Genomic DNA, 18,961 nt, shown 5'->3' on the forward strand with positions numbered 1-18,961 from the left:
GCCTGCTGAATGACAGTCCATCAGGCAGCCAGGGTATTAATGGCAGGTGAAACCTTCCAAATGAGCACACTGTCAGCCAATCTATTGCTTTAAAAGGTTGGCAATGCGGGAGACCTAACAGCAGCAATGAAGAACTAATCTCATATTGCCAGGTTAAATCAAGTCAGCCTTGCCCATTCCTTTCACTTCTTAGTTACATCAAGCCAGAATACTTTCAATTATCCCTCACTCCCAACTTGTCAGCAGGCATTGGGTAAAATGCAAATAGAACAGTGCCTTTCCCTGGTGGAGAGCAGGAAGTATCATTAAGAATAGCTTCCATTTATTGAGTTCTTCTTCTGTGTTAAGTGCAGTACCTTCATCTTCTCATTTCACAGGGTCCGTCTTAGCATCTCCGTGCTCTCTGGTGACGTAGGTGCTATTAAGTCCATTCTATAGCCGGGAACACTGAGTCACAGGAGGTCAGTCACTTGCCAAATTTACGTAGCTAATGAATGATAGAACAGGTTTTAAAACCAGACCGTTCTGACTCTAAAGCCTGTATTATTATGTTATATGTCTAACTAGGATAGGAGCCCAGTGGTTCCCTGAGCTTTTGAGTGCCCACCTTAAAATTTTCTAAGTGCTGTTCCAGTGGCAGGGACTGGCCAGGATCAGCAATGCTGTCTGGGAAGAGCGCCCTCACCCGGACTAGGACCCCCATGAGCCCTGGGCCCTGTTTCTCCCTTTCAGGGTGCTCTGACTCCTCTGCCTCTCCTCACCTCCACCCCCACGCATGTAGGGTTGACCAGATACCCTAAGGTGTCGGAAGATTTGCTTCTCTGAGCTATCTCAGGGTCCAATGCCCAGCCTCTATTCTAGAGGGCAGATTGGCAAGGCGATTGCTCCTGCTGGCTGAAGGAGTGTATGTTTTGCAAGCTTATGTAAGATCAGGCTGCCAGAATAATGCTGGTATGCTGATTTGGGAAACTCAAATTGTTTATGTAGATAGGGGCCAGGCAGAAATATATTAGCCAGGAGCCCCCCACACTTTACTGACAGTCCTGCAGGAGCTCACCTTAAAACAAAATAACTCCTGAGACAAAACAAATGCTATGGTCGCCGTATTTCTTTTTGACTCAAGAACCCCTTTATGCTGCTGGCTAAAATTCAGGAGCCTTTGGCTTTTGCCAGCCCTCAGAGAAGGGTGCTCTCCAGCACCCCCTGCTCCTTCTTCATTTTCATCACAAAGAGCAGACAGCGCAGGTCTCTCCCTTCTTGCCCCAGCTTGTCGCCTCCTGCCTTCTCGCCACTGCTTCGTTGATTTCCCCACCTCCCCATTGTTAACCGATCTCAAAAATAGCCCTAGGGTACATTGCATTCACCACCTTAACTCCCTGTATTTTTCCTGGGAAAATGAGAATTTGGCAAGTACCTCACTCTGGATGCGAAACAAACATATATGATGCCAGGAAGACTCACAAAGAAGAAAAGAAGTGGAAATGACTCAGAGACACTTAGTAGGTTACTAGGTGCTCACAACTGTTCTAAGGACCTTATGTGGATTGTCTTCTTTAATCCTCCCAGTGCTCCTTGAAGTATCACCATCACCATCACCATTTTCATCATCATGCCTACTTTGTACATAAGGAAGACAGGGCACAGGGAGGGTGATTATCTTGCCTGAAGTCAGTCTGTTAGCAAATACATAAAGTGCATAATCTTAAATATATACCTTGATGAATTTTTATAGACATATTCACCTGTGAAGCCAAGTGAGTAAGATGAAGATCTAGAAAATTCCCAGAACCTGAAAAGTCCCCTATATTCTTTTCCAGCTAATACCTCCCCATTAAGGTGACCACAATTTCTAACTTTCTACTGTAATTCATGAACTTTGCCTGTTCTTGAGCATCCTATAAATGAAAGACTATGGAGTCTTCAAAGCCCATGTTTTACCCAGTCTACCCTACGGCCTCCTGACCCACTGAGCGGGGAAGGTAGATTTGGTGGTTGGTAGTCTCTCGGCAAACCATGGTCTGGGAAAAGTGGGGCTCATTTTTCAAATCTGAGCTGCTGCCTAGTTCCCAAGCCAGTGCTGCATGCAGACGCTAGCAGCGCTATCCATGGCACCTGAAGTGAATTGTGGGAGTCGACTTGTGCCACCCTGTCACAAAATAAAACTAAGAAAAGTAAATTTGGATCTTCCTCTGAAGCCTTTACCGCCCAAGCAAACCGGAGAGTTCATGCAGGTTGTAGAGGGAGTCACTTGCATCCCAAGCTGCAGGGAACAAAAGGCACCCAAAACTGACCCAAATGCTTCCATCTGGAGTCTCCCAAAGCTGCCCAGTTTACGAAGATCAAAGAGGAAATAAATGAAATAAATCTCCTCTCATTCCCGGAGACTTTGCTTCCGTGTAGGAGTGATGCATGGACTCAGGCAGCCTTCCTGAGACAGAGAAGCTGGGCATGTTTCCGCCAACTTGGAAATATTCAGATGTTTGCTGTGGCTTCTCTGTAACCTCTCTGTTTACCCGTGACGCCCTTCCCCCTGAGTGTGGCATCACTAGTAGGTGTTCAGTTAAGGCTTTGAGGTTAAATCTCTTGACTGTTTAGGAGCTCCTTAAAAAGTCTTGCAGAGCAAACTAGGCAGGGGGTGGAAACGGCTGACACAAACCTGCAGCCCTGGGCTTCCCTGGTGGCTCAGTGGTTGAGAGTCCGCCTGCCGATGCAGGGGACACGGGTTCGTACCCCGGTCCGGGAAGATCCAACATGCCGCGGAGCGGCTAAGCCCGTGAGCCATGGCCGCTGAGCCTGCGCGTCCGGAGCCTGTACTCCGCAACGGGAGAGGCCACAACAGTGAGAGGCCCGCGTACCGCAAAAACAAAAACAAACAAACAAAAAACCTGCAGCCCACCCAGAAGTGCAACCTTGTGCCAGCAGTAAACAGCTGAAAGGGGCTTTGAGTCTCACAGGTAAATAGTGTGGTCCTCGGCAGCCTGCCTTGCAGGGAATGAATTCCCAGGCATCTTGTTTCTCATGTTGATTCCTTTTCAGATGTTCATCTCAAACAGCCAAACACTTCCCCAGCTTTAGGAGCAGACAGGCCTTCAGAAGTGATTAAATCTCATGGCTGCTCACACTTTCCCAGCTTGATGGGTGTCCATTGCCCTGTCTTCAGCCTCCCTTTGGGAAGGAAACATCTCCTCCTTCCGATAATGAAGAAGACATGGATGATGATCTCATGGGTTGCCTTTTCCTACTTTTGCTCCAAAGCTGCTGCTCTGCCTCTTGGATATCCTCGGCTTCTCTGAGCCTCAGTTTCCAACTCTATAGGATGGGTGATACCGTGATGCGGGGGATAATACACAGTTTAGTGAGTGCTTGCTACACCAGGCGCTCTTCCAAGTCCTGAATACATAATAACTGCTTTCATCCTCCCAACAGCACCTTCTAATGTTATCATCTTCTTCTTTTTGTACGTAAGGAAACTGAGGCACAGAGCAGTTAATTGTCCAGGGTCAGCAGATTGGTAGTCGCTGATCTGAGATTCAAACCCAGATACCCTGGTCCAGAGTCTGCAGCTTAAGGGTTATATTATTCTGCTTTGTAGGGTTACCATGAGGATTTAAATCAAGAATATATGTAAATCCTGTGCAATATATAGCATTTATTATTACCACCCGTTATTATTATCTTATCACTCTTTGAAAAGATAGCATTCTTGCCAAGATGCATCCTACCTTATAGCACATGCCAGTGAATGACTCTAATCAGGGGACATTCATTTCATTTATTTTTATGTCCAGTTTTTATAAATTGAAAAAGTGGAAAACTTCAGGGAGTTTCTGGTTATAGTAATACCTACTGTTCATTGAACACATACTGTATGCCAGACTGATACTATATCTGTCAACTCCCCATCACATAACCCTATGATATATGCATTGTTATCACTCAGTTTTAAAGGCAAAGAAATTGAGTTTCAGCCAGGTTGATTATCTCTCTAAGCTCACACAGCCAGGGCCTAGAGGATTCCACAGGCCAGGCTCTTACCTCTGACGCTGTATAGATTTTCTGGCTTTTTGCCTTGGGAATTCCAATCCAAAGGCTTCAATGTAGCCTTAACCTGATTTCTGCATCACGTTGCCAGAACTGTTATGAAAGATTCTCTGATTTCCTTTATCAAAAGCAAGACAAAGGATGTCTAACCTACCGTTCCCAGAAAGTTTCTCCACGTCCATATTTCTCTGAAGTGGCCATTACAATTAGAGTATGACGTATGTGTGTGGAACACACCAGAGCTATGATTCAGCGTGCGTTCTAACAGAAAGGACCTAGATGATAGGCGGCGGCCACATCTCACAGAGTGGAGTCAATGAGGATGTTTATTAAGCAGACGCAGGGCACCACCGTGAGCCGATGGGGAAGGCCTGGGTCACTTTCCCATAACCGCTGCGTCAGAATGGGGCCCTTTTCGAAGACTCTGCAAACCTCTCTCACCAGGAAAAAAGCCAAGCAGACAAACAAATAAGGAGGTGGATAAATAAAAAAATAAATCGTCCAGTGTCATAGAGGGGCTGTGCCGCTTTCATGCCCCTGTTGAATGGAGACGTTGGCAGCATCTCAGGTCCTGAACTGGCAATTCAGAACGGTTTGATTGCCTGCTTGATTGTTTGCGAGATAACTGCAAGATTGTCAGTGACAGGGTAATTTACTGAAGATTGCCATGTCAGACTCCATGCGAGGGGCTTGCTGGCATTAAGATGCGCTTCTCATGACTGACAGGCCACGGGGAGATTGGAGTGCCAGTTTCAAGTTCACAGTGTTGTCTGCAAATGTTCGGCGGCAGCAGGCCATAATCACGAAACATGATGAGGTCATTACAGGCGTAACGTATGCTCACACTTAGAAATGGATAGAACCCCCAATGCGCCATCTCTGGAGCAGGTAAATGTAAATATGTAGGAGGAAATCATTTCTATCCTTCTTATCCCCTTTTTGTTAGCATTTGCCATCTGCTATTGCTGAATGTGTTTGTAGGACATCTCCTGCCAGACAGGCCCTTGAATAAAAAGCCTGGAGTCAACAAAACAGTGGTGAAATTTGAGGTCCATGCTTTTGAAGCAGTCACAGTCACAGAAGGAGTAGCAGACTGGAGGGGGGTGGGAGAGGAAAACGTTCAGTGCTTAATAGGCAAAGCCTGTTGTAATTTATTATTCGATCCTGATGTGAGGCCCTCAAGCTGGTTGTATGGAGTGGGTGGGAAAGGGTTGGGGGTGGGAGGTGGCACATTCCCAGCTTCAGGAGGGAAAGGCCACCAGAGATGGATGGAACTCCTAATGGGAAGAGGCCGGTGGCCTTAAAGAACTCTATAGTGCTAATAACAGTGGCTTTCTTCTCACCTGAGAAGTTTCTGCAGTGGCTGGATGAAGCACTGCCAACATGTCTCAGCAGGATATTTTTAAATCTGAAGCAGGCGTTCCGCGGTGGGTTCCTTCTGTCTAATGAAGGCGCTCCATGGAAGGTGATGGTAGAGGCAGAATACTCTGCCTTTTTTATTTTCTATTCTTTTCTTTTTCTTATTCTGCCAAGGACCCTGGGAGCCACTGGATGATCTGAACGTGGGTCTGAAATGGTACCTCAGCATCATTCTGCTGCTGAGATACAGTTCTCCAGCACCGTTTCTTGGGTCTGAGATTTGCGGGCCCCCGGAGGGCACCCGATTCAACCAGCACATCAGGCTGAGGTGCTCAGAGCCATGACTTTGAAAGTCTCTAAATTTCAAGCATGCATGCCTGCTCACCCTCCTGTGTCTGCGCTTCCAGAAAATTTTGTAAATCTAAATGTGTTACGAGGCACACGAGCAACATTTGCCCATGTGGAAAATGAGAGGCTAGTTTTAGTAATTTAAAGCCGAGCAGAACACGCCACCTCCTAATTTGTTTGTTTGCTAAGAAGAAAGTAATCCATTAAAATCATTGTACATTAATTGCTAAATTACAGTGGAACTTTGGTGAAATTAAATATTTCAATTTCATTAGTGGAACCAAACGTAAAGGGTAATGCCAAAAAATTACACTGTGGTAAATTTAAAGCACACAGCCAGGCCTCCGATTCAGTGTTCCAGTTCAAGTGTTTGTCAAGTCACAGCCCAGGGTTGGAGTGCATGTTTCTGTGATGCTAATTATGGCCCCAAAATGCCTCGCTATCAAATCAAGGAGTTACATGTAAGCAAGTTACTCTCCAAGCTCCTACACTGTGTATTCAACCAATTCCCAGCAGAGTGAAGAAGGGTTGGCTAACTAATCCATTCTAATAGGCATTCTAAGGAGCAAACACTGCCCTAAACACCCCCATCCTCAGCCCTAACAGACATGTGAGGAATGGGAAACAGTCATTTACTCATTCAACAAACATTTGTTGAGTGCCTGATTCCATGGTTGGCACTAAGCGAGGCATGAATATAAAAACGAATACGACACTGTTCTTTTCAAAGAGCTCATTTTCCAGACAGGAAGGCAAGCATACGGAGACAATTAATTCTAGTACGAGGAAGTTGGCTTTAACAGTGGTTTCTACTATTTCTTGTGCATTAGAATCACCTGAGAATCATGTTTAAAGTGCAGACTCCAGGACCTGCTCCTGGAAGCTGTGCCTGGGGAGCTCTGGGCTAGGCCCTTGATTCTCCCCACAGGATTGTGATGCAAAACCATTCTCTGAGAACCTCTGATTCCGGGACACACGGAAAGGGAATACCTAACCTAGCCGGGGCATCATCAGGAAGGCTTCCTGGAGGAGGCCACCCCTAGTCTGGGTTTTAAAGGATGAGTCATAATCTGTTTCCTCCACTATACTGTCAGCTCCTTAAGGACAGACACCATCATTCTTTCTTTTTTTTTTTTTTTTTTTTGCGGTATGCGGGCCTCTCACTGTTGTGGCCTCTCCCGTCGCGGAGCACAGGCTCCGGACGCGCAGGCTCAGCGGCCATGGCTCACGGGCCCAGCCGCTCCGCGGCATGTGGGATCCTCCCGGACCGGGGCGCGAACCCGGTTCCCCTGCATCGGCAGGCGGACTCTCAACCACTGCGCCACCAGGAAAGCCCCACCATCATTCTTTGTTCCCTGTTTTATTTCCCAAAGAGGGATGGCACCCAGATATTTGTTGAAGGGTAGATGAATAGGAATCAGCTCAGGAAAGAGGTGGAGGGGCAGGAATCTAGGCAAATAAATCAGAATGTTCAAAGTCCTGCAGGTATGGGGAAGGTAGTTCCAGAAGCAATTGGGGAAACTAATGGCTTAGTTTGTGGGTGCTCAAGCTAAAGCCATTTCTCCACATTTCCTGGAAAGTGTCAGACTCATCACCCTGGTTCTCCCACTAGTCAGCAGTACCCTCCCTGGCTTAGAGGGAGAAGGGACTAAATGCTTTTCTCCATTAAAGCAAGATTTAAGGAATCCCATGCATTTTGATGACTTGCACACCCATCAGCACGGGCCCCTGAGATCTGGCAGCAGGTAATTTTTTGCACTATGTTGTTTAAGAGCAACGTGTTTGTTTTTATCACCAACCACTCAAATAATACTTGCTCATGATAGAAAAAGTAGAAATTCCAGAAAAATACAAGAAAGAAAAAGAGAGAAACACACTAATCTACTACCTGGGGATAACCGTTAGTCCGCATTCTCAATTATTTCCTTTCGGTCTTTTATTTCCTGTGAGTATATAGTGGAATAATACTAGGCTTCTTGTGTGAAACCTGCCAATTCAGACTGTTGGGAAAGGTTGAGGCTGCTCGGGACAAAGGTGTTAGCATCTCAGAGCAGCTTTGTGCCATGAAATCTGCTGACCCCTGGCTCTGTCTCTGCCCTTCCAGATGGCCTGGTGGACTGCCTGGACCCTGACTGCTGCCTGCAGGCAGCCTGTCAGAACAGCCTGCTCTGCCGGGGGTCCCGGGACCCCCTGGACATCATTCAGCAGGGCCAGACAGACTCACCCGCAGTGAAGTCCTTCTACGACCGCATCAAGCTCCTGGCCGGCAAAGACAGCACCCACATCATTCCTGGAGACAACCCCTTCAACAGCAGGTAGGTGCCCTTCTGTCCCCGCAGGTGGCTGAGGTCGCTGCTTCCCTTCCTGTCCGAGCAGGAGGAAGTGCTCCTGGTTTTTCTGTGGGCCTAGTTGGCCTGGAAACTATCCCATGGGAGCAGCTCCCTGCTCTGGTTCATAGGAGCCCCTTTCCTCTCTGTGGGTCAAGCTCCAGAGCAGAGTCCTGGTCCCTCTATGGGATCTGGCCACCTGCAACCCAGAACCTGCTTAGAGACACCTGTTGATTGCCTTGTTTCTAGATCATTTTTATGATCTATTATTTTATGACATTATTGTTATATTAAGTCTCCTTTTAGAATACCTCTCATTGTGGCTCTTGTTTGATCATCACTGAAATATTTCATTCAACAGAGTATTTTTTAAAAGCGGTTATAAACTTAATAACACAACTTATCATTTGTGGCATCTTAGAGTCAAGATGATGCCAGTTGCTAGAATTTATTGAACGCCTGTGATGAGCTAGAGACTTGAAGTAGATTGGCTCTAATCCTCACAGTCACCCACCCCATCAGTTGCATCTGCTAATTGCCTACTTTGTGCTAGGCATTGTGCCAGTGCGTGTCCCCTTCTCATTCCAAAATGGCGGAGGGTGGGGGTGGGATGGGGGTTTCTCTTGAGTTTCCATTTGCTCTCAGTTGCTAATTTGAGGCTTATGAATATTCTAGAGGCAAATTCTGGATTTATTTTGTAATCAGCTTGGCCTCTCCTCCCCCTCCCCCCCAGGGCAGGTTAGAAGTGTACCCCTGGAGAACAAAGCAAGGGGAAGAGTTGACTTTGAGATACCCCCTGGCCCGTTCTGTCTTCTAGGCACTGTTTCTGATTCTGAGGGTGGACGGAAGGATAGGAGAGGCAGGGATCTTCTTCAGGCCTGCCTGCACATCTCTGATCTCACTCTGGGTTGGACTGGGTCCAGATAACGCTGGTGTCCGCAGATGTGAGGATGGTGGGTGTGATCTTCTTGGGGGCGCCCCTTCTCATGGAGAAATAAGAACTGGGAACCTCTAGGAACTAGGAACTTGTCCCTGCCCCCTTACCCCTCTGACAGCCCTCTTCATGCCATCTTTCTCTTAGTTTTCTTCATCCTCACTTAGGTCTGGGCAGACCCTGAAGCAACTTGGGAAATAACACTGCTTAAGCAGGCTTCTCGCTGGTGAAGGAAATACCAGACTTTACTTCTTAGAGGAGCCCTTACCTTTATAAGTGATTGTCTTGGAGGCCCCCTCATTAGACTTTGGGGAGGAAACATCATCAGGCCATGACTGAGACGCCGCTCCTCCCTGGGAGAGCCTGGCGAGGGTGGGATGGGGAGGTGGTGGGTAAATGGTACAGCCAATTAATTCTACAGCCCCTTAGAACTCTCTGGGAAGCTGTGCAGCCCCAATTCCTGGCAGCTCTTTGACTATGAGGGTTCTTAATGAGGTCACCTTGGGCCAGCAACTTTAGCCTCTCTCTGTTCTGGTTTTACTAAAAATAAAATAGAAAAGAAAAAATAATCTCAGCCCTTGTCTATTTCAGCGCCCCCCCCCCCACCCTCTAGCTGTGTCATGTTAGGCAAGTTATTTAACCTCAAACTTTATTTTCTTGATTGTTAAAATTAAATTAATATGTACAGATTATACTACACACAGTAATATTATTTGAATATAAGTAACCCTCAAAAATTAAACCACAGATCTTGGAACAAAAAAATCTTTTCTCTGCTTATTAAATCCCAGTTCTGGGACAGGGATTGTGTAGGTATGTTTCTTTTTAATTACGAACATAATTGCCATTGCCAGAGACCCATGACAGGCCCTTGCACTAGTCCATGAGCATTTCGGTGAGGTTTGCATACAGTTTGCTTATACTGTAAGGGCACCTTTCAAAGGCTCGTGCTCTGTTTCAGTCGGCTTCCTATTAACATTGTATTATTTCTACCCTAAATCCAGTAATTTCCTCATCTCCTCTTCATACTCTTTCTTCACCTGTGCCTTGAAAATCAGTCTTATTCTCCTCACCAGCAGTTACCACTCCCAGAAGGCACCCTGAGTTAGAGGCAAGATGTAGGGGAGCAGGCAGGGACTCCAGAACATTTGGTAGACTATACCAGCCCCAGAGATCTGGGCAAAAGAAGCTTGCTTTAGAGAAAGCTTCTCTGAAGCTCTGAAGGTGGCAATCAATAGCACCACCCAAATGAGCCCACGCTCCAGCATGTCGGCTTGGATCCATAATTCAGAAATGCAAAATGTTACTCCAAGACGTAGGTTGAAGTTCACCAAGCATGTGAATTTCAGTGCATTATCCTCTGACAAATAATGAAAGACAAAGCTAGGAGTAAAAAAGAGCTTAATTCAAGACTTCTAAGAAGGCGTTTCCCCTAGATAATGGCATACAAAAATAACTAAAATGCCTGGACTCCACCACTATAATTTATAGAGCAGATCTCACTATCTAGATAATGTGATAATTGTTACACACCCATAATCATAAATAGAAACGAACTGCTAGCATGTCTTAGCTGAATCTTTTCTGCGAATCGACTGCCTAGAGACGATAGGAAGCCAGCAGCAATGAAGAATTAGGAAAATAGAGGGTAGAAATCACAGGCAACCCAGCTCCCTTTATTCCTATGGCACTCTGCAAAGTCTTATGCTACAGGAATGATTTAAAAGAAATAACAGTTGTATAAAAAATGGAGGGGAAAAATACTCTACTGTGAGATGTACTCCCAATTTTGTTTTCTCATCACAAGCAGCTTGTACCTTGTGGTCATCAACACACATCATTGATTTTAAAATAGTGTCTAGGAAGGCCTGAAAGAAATCTTAGTCTGAGCTAAGATAAGGAAATGGAATTGAACGAAAGAATTATTTTCATAAATTAGTTTTCCACTTTCAAAAGACTGTAGCATTGTGGTTGGAACCAGCTAAAAATGGAATTCATTTGTTAGGCAGCCAGTAGCAGACAATTAGAGCTGTCAGTGGAACAGTCTAAACCCTCCTGAGATCATCAAGGGGTCGGAGATGAACAGCTGGGGGGATTGCTAATAAAAAGAGAGGTGCTTAGAGGGAGCATCCCTCCAGTTTTTGGTTCACCTGGGACTGCAGAAGTAAGTGCATTCCAAAAATTGAGCAGACTTGGACAAGATCCTGGCAAAGAACGGGTCAGCTTTATTACCTGGTCCAGAAATTGGGAGTGTGTCCGAGAATCTGGACGCCTGAGAACCTCTCTGCCTTCGCCAAATTGCCCAGTGGCTTGAAGGCCAACAATACAGCTGCAAACCTGCCTGGTAGGCTGGAAACTTAGTACAAAAATGGAACTTCTCATTAGCCCATTTCTCTTTGAAGTCAGGAGAATTCAGGTGAAGGGAGGCGTGTGCATTCTCTCTCCATGGATTTTGAGTAGACTATTGTGGCATCTCTATTGCTTTATGGGATTTCCCAGAAGGAGCTGGTTGATTGCTGGCATCTTTGGGAAAGTTCTAATTACCATGATCTGGAGAGAGGGGGGCTTTCTCTCATGGTGGCAGAAAGTTGAGAGGTATAGACCACCTCCCCGCTCCCCTGCCCCAAATCCTGGTAGCAGGAATTTGATGTAAGAGAACTACATAGTTACACGGAATCCAGAATCCAAGATAGTTCTACCAGAAAAAAAAAAAAAAATTCTCTAATGTTCTCTTTTCCTCAGGATGCCATGGATTGTGAGAAATTTTGCTCTTAAAGGGCAACAACAACAAAAATAATGTATGTAGATGTCCCAGCCTCATAAAAAACCTTTGTGTGCTCCTACCACCCAACCCCCCACTCGCTCTGTCATCCCAGCCTGGAGGAGAAGAGTACAGTGCCTTCCCCCACAGCCAAAAAAGGAAATGAGTAGGCAGATGGGGAAGCTCTCACCCGAGGATAATACTCTCCGTGCCAGGCTAAGGCACAAACATGAGTGATGAGGGGCAGCCTGAGGCTTGGGCCAAGCAAAAGGCAAGTGATGTCAAGAAACGGAGTGAGGCTGAGGGCAGAGGTAATGTGCACAGGGGACCCCATCGCCCAGCAGAATGACTGAAGATGCTGCCCGTGGACTTCACCCCAGACTGTTCCTGGGGTAACGCCAGCATTGAGACGTCCCTGCGGCCCACATCTCTCATTGAGATGTGATCGTGTGAAGCCAGAAGTTCATGTTTAAAGTTCTCGTCCTTGCCTTAGGGACCCGATGAGGATGGGGAGTGGGCAATGGGGAAGGGGAACTCTGCGACACCCCCTTGGTCCCCTGGTTCTCCTGCCTGGGGCTCAAGAGCTTGTGTTTCTCTTTCTCTCAGCTTGGTTTCTCTCATCCGAGGCCAAGTAGTAACTACAGATGGAACTCCCCTGATTGGTGTGAACGTGTCTTTTGTCAAGTATCCAAAATACGGCTACACCATTACCCGCCAAGATGGCACGTAAGTAGCTTTGTGGGGCTCCACTTACTTAGGACTGAGGCTGCAAAGAGACAGATGGTGCTGTTGGCTTGGAACCCCGTGCCTCCCCCTTGTGGACTGGGGGGAGACCCACCAGGCCAGATCTCTAGGGAGAATCCCCCCCCCCATATATATATATATTTTGTTTTTAGTATGGTCTCAGAAATGGAAAATAACTAGAATGGCCAACCTCTCCAGGGCTGCCCACAGCAATGCTTTTTCCATGGCAGGTAAATGCTTTTCTGCTTTTCTCTGTGTGTGTGTGTGTGTGTGTGTGTGTGTGTGTGTGTGTGTGTGTGTTGGTGTTGAGTGGCAGAGGCCAGAAGGAAGGGAGAGTAGCTCTTGGAACCTCACTCCTATTTTATTTTAAATCAAAGGCAGTGCAGGGTGACAAGGATCCACATGCCACAGTGTCCTGTGGTGAACCCCTTCTGCTTTCATCTGTGGCTTTAGGAGTTGTGTTATTTTTGCTCCTGTTTTGAGGGGGTGGGATGTAATCAGAGAAGCCTAATTAGATACATTTAGCTGTCACCCTGCGGTGTGAAGGAGGCAACCTTTCCCTATTATCTTCTGATTGAAAACCTGCACCCATGCAGCCTCCATCAAGATGAAAGCTCTGTCGTTTCCTTAATCCGTTGGGCATGGACTTGAAATTTAAAGAAAAAGATTAAAAGAAGAAACGAAATCTGTGGGAAGGGGAAAACAACTCACCCACCCTAGCCTTAAAACACACAGAGACACACTATTGAATTCTATTCCAAATGAAAGAGGAGACTGTTGATGTAAATCTGATGCAACACTTTTTCTGTAAAACTGGAACCTGGAAAATCAAAAACGTATCATGTGCTGTGAATCTTGCCTTTCTCTGGTGAAGAATCTGGCCTTTTTTCCTAATGTCCTAAGGTAGCCTTGCAGGTAGTTTCAAAAATCACCAGCCCAGGACAGTAGCCCTGTCCTCCTATTTTCACCTCTGAAACCAAATATTCTCGGTATTCACTAGGTGCAGGCAATTCTAATTAGCTGAAAGCGCTAGGACTGTGAAGGTGTACCATGCCGAGCTGCCTCGGTGCTTGTTCATTCTTAGAAGCCAGTGTTCTTGCCCTGTTAAGTCCTGTGATGACACCAGAGGACATTTCTGAGTCCTTGGTCTCATGTTTCTCCCCACCTTATGCTGCCCCATCCCTCTCAGCTGCTTCCTGACTAATTATCGCCTACATCCACTTCCCAGCTCATGTATCCAACCTCATGGATCAGTGATTCTTCAGCTTGTCCAGGTAGCAAAGCCCTGGAAGTCACAGGATGTGTTTGGAAATGCTCCGAGGGATCCCACAGTCTGTTGTGTAGTGGCGTGTGCCACAGATATGGGTGGTTTGATGCTATCATCCCAACGAGGAACAATTTCACTTGAAAACATTTGACTCTCCTGTACCCTATACAAAACCATCCCCGGGCGTCCCTGGTGGCGCAGTGGTTAAGAATCTGCCTGCCAATGCAGGGGACACAGGTTTGAGCCCTGGTCTGGGAAGATCCCACATGCCGCGGAGCAACTAGGCCCGCGTGCCACGACTACTGAAGCCCTTGTGCCTAGAGCCCGTGCTCCACAGCAAAGAGAAGCCATCACAACGAGAAGCCCGCGCACCACAACCAAGAGTAGCCCCCGCTCGCCGCAACTAGAGAAAGCCCATATGCAGCAACAAAGACACAATGCAGCCAAAAATAAATAAATTTTTTTAAAAAAGCGTCCCCAGCAGCATGCATGTCCCAAAATAAAATATAAACAAATTAATAGAATAAACTCTTTCACCATGATATTTACCTTAATATTCATATGTTCCATGTTCACTCATTTTATGTCTATTGAAAAACACTGAAAGCGTTACCAAAATTCAGTGAAGCCAGTGAGTCCGTATATTTTCATTGAGTTTTTTACTGTGATCCAGGAATTCTGCTGGTTGCTGGGGATTCTGAAGTGTATACAAGGGAGGGAGTACCACTGCCCTCAAAGAGTTGAGATCCCGGTGGAGGAGTAAAGCACAAAATTGAGAGACTTCTCTCCATTAACGTTCTCTTCCATTAATTGGGGAAGAACTACCTTTATTTTACTTTACTAGTAATACACTTCCATCCAGCTCTGGAGGAAAACAGGAATATAGTTTAAGAACGATTGTCAAAAATATCAGAAATAGTAAGAACCATTTCATCCAAATGCCAAATAAATTTGTGTTTTGGAAAAACATATCAGAAACAAGGCAAAATGGATGAAGGGGGTTAAAAAGTCCATGCTTCTAGTGATAAATAAGTCCTGGGATGTATGTATAACATGGTGACCATAGTTACTATTACCATATTGTATATTTGAAAGTTGCTGAGACAGATCTTAAAAGTTTTTAGCACAAGAAAAAAAAATTGTAACTAGGTGTAGTGATGAATGGATTTATGGTGGTGATCATTTCACAATATATACAAATATCGAATTATGTTGTACACCTGAAACTAATGTTATATGTCAATTGTATCTCAAAAAAAGTTAAGGTTCTGTGAAACCAAAAAAAAAAAAAAATCAGAAACAGTACAGGTTGATGAAAAGAAAGCTTTCATGAGCCCCTCCCTGTGTCCTAGAATCGAATCATTGTAGGCGACACACACACACACTCTCTTTCTCTCTCTCTCTCTCTCTCTCACACACACATACACTCTCTCTCTCTCTCCCTCCCTCTCTCTCTCCCTCCCTCTCTCTCTCTCTCTCTCTCTCTCTCTCTCTCTCTCTCTCTCTCTTTCTGTAAAGGGCCAGGTAGTATCTATTTTAGGCTTTGATGCCATATGGTTCCTGTTAAAACTACCAGGCTCTTCCACTGTAGGTCAGAAACAGCTGGAGAGGATAAGCCAATCAATGGGCATGGCTGAGATGCCAATAAAACTTTTTACCAAAACAGGTCGTGGGCCGGCTTTAGCTCATGGGCCAAGTGGGCCGACCCCTACTTCAAATTCATCACAATATTTCGTCCTCTCAGCCACACCGTGACATCGGTATTAATTATTCCCATTTCACAGATGAAAAAACGGGGGCTGAGAGAGGGTTAGCAACTTGCCCACAGTCACACAACTAGTAAGTGGTAGAGTTTGGGTTCCCACAAAGCCCATGTTCTTCTCCTGCCTGCTCCGCCCCTCCCACTGCCTTCAGCCTGGAGGTCAGAGCACCTACCTGGTCTGCAGGTGAGTTCACCCCTCTCACTGAGCTCACTTACCCCCTCTCCAGGTTTGATCTGATCGCCAACGGCGGCGCCTCCTTGACCCTGCACTTTGAGCGAGCCCCGTTCATGAGCCAGGAGCGTACCGTGTGGCTGCCGTGGAATAGCTTTTATGCCATGGACACTCTGGTGATGAAGACAGAGGAGAACTCCATCCCCAGCTGTGACCTCAGTGGCTTTGTCCGGCCGGATCCAATCATCATCTCCTCGCCGCTGTCCACCTTCTTCAGCGCTGCCCCTGTGCAGAATCCCATCGTGCCTGAGACCCAGGTAAGAGCACCGGGTACCAGGGTGGGACTCTCAATATTGCCCTGACCCAAACTGGCTGGCTGACTTCCTCCCACCATCTCTCTCTGCCTGGATAAGCCAGAAACTAATATTAAGTGGGAGGGACAAAAAGTAAGAACGCAGTAGAATTTGTAGTCACTGGAGAGAAAACTGAATCTCTCCTGGACATTCCAGATGTTTCCAGACTTTGGCAGTCACTGGAGCTTTTAATAGAATAAAAACAATACACATATGTGCAACCCACCTGCAATTTGCTTTTTTATTCCTGTTAGTCACAGAAATACATGATAAGAGGCGCTTTAATGATCTACATCAGTGTTACGACAGAGGGCATATTACATTATTGCCTCCCTGTTGCTTTATAGCAATTGTCGATGGATGTTGCAGGTTCATATAATTACAGCCTCTTGTGGCCTCCTTGCATGCAACTAGCAATAAAGCCTGCTGTTCTTATTTACATCTTTTGCCAACAGCGTGGTTTTAAAAAGAAACACAACAGTGACCAAGAATAATTATTAATCCAAAAATCATAACCTCAGCCACTTTGCTCGGTAGTGCAGGATAAAGTTTTGGTTGTTGGGGGTTTTTTCCTCCTCAGCCATGGAAAGTGGTTCTTGCACTCCCCCGTAAGGCGTGATGCTTTGGTAAGGGTGGTAGCAGACAGGTAGCCTTGGGTTGCAAGCAGCCCAGCTGCCGGGGTGCCTTTGATGCAGTGTATCTACCTTGCATTTCCTCTCCAGGTTCTTCATGAAGAAATTGAGCTCCCTGGTTCCAACGTGAAGCTTCGCTACCTGAGCTCCAGGACCGCAGGCTACAAGTCGCTGCTGAAGATCACCATGACCCAGTCCACGGTGCCCCTGAACCTCATCAAGGTTCATCTGATGGTAGCTGTAGAGGGGCACCTCTTCCAGAAGTCATTCCAGGCCTCTCCCAACCTGGCCTACACCTTCATCTGGGACAAGACAGATGCCTATGGCCAAAGGGTCTACGGACTCTCTGACGCTGTTGGTATGTTTCAGTTTCAACCCCTTATTGATTCTTGGATGTAGGCATGCATTAAATCAACCTGTGTTTATTGAGTTCCTAGTATGTGCCAAGAACTATTCTAGTAGCTAGGGAGGCAGTGGTCCATAAGCAGACAAGCGTCCTCTTCCGTGGACTTCCTATTCTACTGAGGGATCGAAATAATAAACACAGGCTGGACAAGAAAATATCCAGCAGCGTTAGGTGCTAATATGAAAATAAAAATGTGTTGTATACTGGGGAAGAGGGGCAACGGTGGGTGGGTGTTCAGGGAAGGTTCCTCAGCAGGTGATGTTTAAACAGAGACTTGAATGAAAAGGAGCCGAGTGAAAATCAGGAAAAGAGCATTTTTTTCCTGGCAGTGAAAGAGAAGAGGGAGGTGTTTTTGAAGGACAGAGATAGGCCAGTGTGGCTGGAATGTAGTGGACAGGGAGACTATTTGAGATGGGGAGAGAGGTAGGCAGGGGCTCGATCATGTTCCGGAGGGAACACTCTCAGGTGGCACAGAACCGGAGAACCAGAAGACGGAGCTAGAGGGGGGCTGAAAGCCACATGCTATGTTTCAGGCTTTGCCTCTGAGGGAATCACGTGATTTACCACTTGAGAAAGACCACCATAAGAGCAGGGTCATATCGTTATCGGTCTTTGAAGAGTTGTGAGCTGTGGATTCATATCAACCTACCCAGCATATTTTCTTACTTGTAGAAAGCTGTCTGGGATTAATTAAAATCCAGAATCCTGTATTTTCTTCACCAGTAGGCTTGTGGTTTTCAAGAACTGCAATAAGTTACCAAAATAAGAAACCAGCAAACTCAGAAATTGTCACTGTAATTGGCAGCCAGTGTTTATCAGACACTCCCTTGCTGCAGAGCATTGTGCTAAATGCTTTGTCTTGGGTGACCTCTCAATAACCCTATCAAGCAGACCCTCTCATAATCCCCATTGTGCAGATGGGACAAGAGGGAGAGGGTAAGCAAGTTGCCTCAAGTCACAGCCCTAGCAGGCTACACATGCTCAGAATATTGCCCTTGTGTTCTGCTTCGTCAATGGGTGGAGTTAATAACTTAAAGACAGTAGTAAGTTATTGGAGTAACGACTGAATTTAAATATAAACAGTGGCTAATTTAATAAATATTATGTCAGGCTTTAGCCAATATCAAAATGATAGCCAACATCAAAAAGAAGACTGAATATCATAATGCACTGCATGTACTCCAGCTCCAACCATTATTTTTTTTACATCTTTAGAGTATAATTGCTTTACAATGTTGTGTTAGTTTCTGCTTTATATCAAAATGAATCAGTTATACATATACACGTGTTCCCATATCTCTTCCCTCTTGCGTCTCCCTCCCTCCCACCCTCCCTATCCCACCCCTCTAGGTGGTCACAAAGCACCAAGCTGATCTCCCTGTGCTATGCGGCTGCTTCCCACAAGCTCTAGCTATTCTACGTTTACTAGTATATATATGTCCATGCCACTCTCTCACTTTGTCACAGCCTACCCTTCCCCCTCCCCATATCCTCAAGTCCATTCTCTAGTAGGTCTGTGTCTTTATTCCCATATTACCCCTAGGTTCTTCATTAACTTTTTTTCCCTTAGTTTCCATATATATGTGTTAGCATACGGTATTTGTTTTTCTCTTTCTGACTTACTTCACTCTATATGACAGACTCTAGGTCCATCTACCTCACTACAAATAACTCAATTTCATTTCTTTTTAAGACTGAGTAATATTCCATTGCATATATGTGCCACATCTTCTTTATCCATTCATCTGTTGATGGACACTTAGGTTGCTTCCATGTCCTGGCTATCGTAAATAGAGCTGCAATGAACATTTTGGTACATGACTCTTTTTGAATTATGGTTTTCTCAGGGTATATG

General features: G+C 45.9%; 1 protein-coding gene across 1 annotated transcript in view; it reads left to right on the forward strand.

Annotated features, from left to right (window-relative positions):
- Nucleotides 1-18,961, forward strand: part of TENM2 (teneurin transmembrane protein 2) — a 554,076-nt gene that overhangs the window by 442,424 nt on the left and 92,691 nt on the right. The window contains exons 13-16 of the mRNA XM_055086878.1: nucleotides 7,853-8,063; nucleotides 12,377-12,496; nucleotides 15,771-16,032; nucleotides 16,791-17,058. Coding sequence (XP_054942853.1) covers nucleotides 7,853-8,063; nucleotides 12,377-12,496; nucleotides 15,771-16,032; nucleotides 16,791-17,058 — 861 coding nt within the window. The remainder of the gene's footprint in view (nucleotides 1-7,852; nucleotides 8,064-12,376; nucleotides 12,497-15,770; nucleotides 16,033-16,790; nucleotides 17,059-18,961) is intronic.

The sequence above is a fragment of the Physeter macrocephalus genome, chromosome 8 (assembly GCF_002837175.3).
Source record: "Physeter macrocephalus isolate SW-GA chromosome 8, ASM283717v5, whole genome shotgun sequence".
Lineage (NCBI taxonomy): Eukaryota > Metazoa > Chordata > Mammalia > Artiodactyla > Physeteridae > Physeter > Physeter macrocephalus.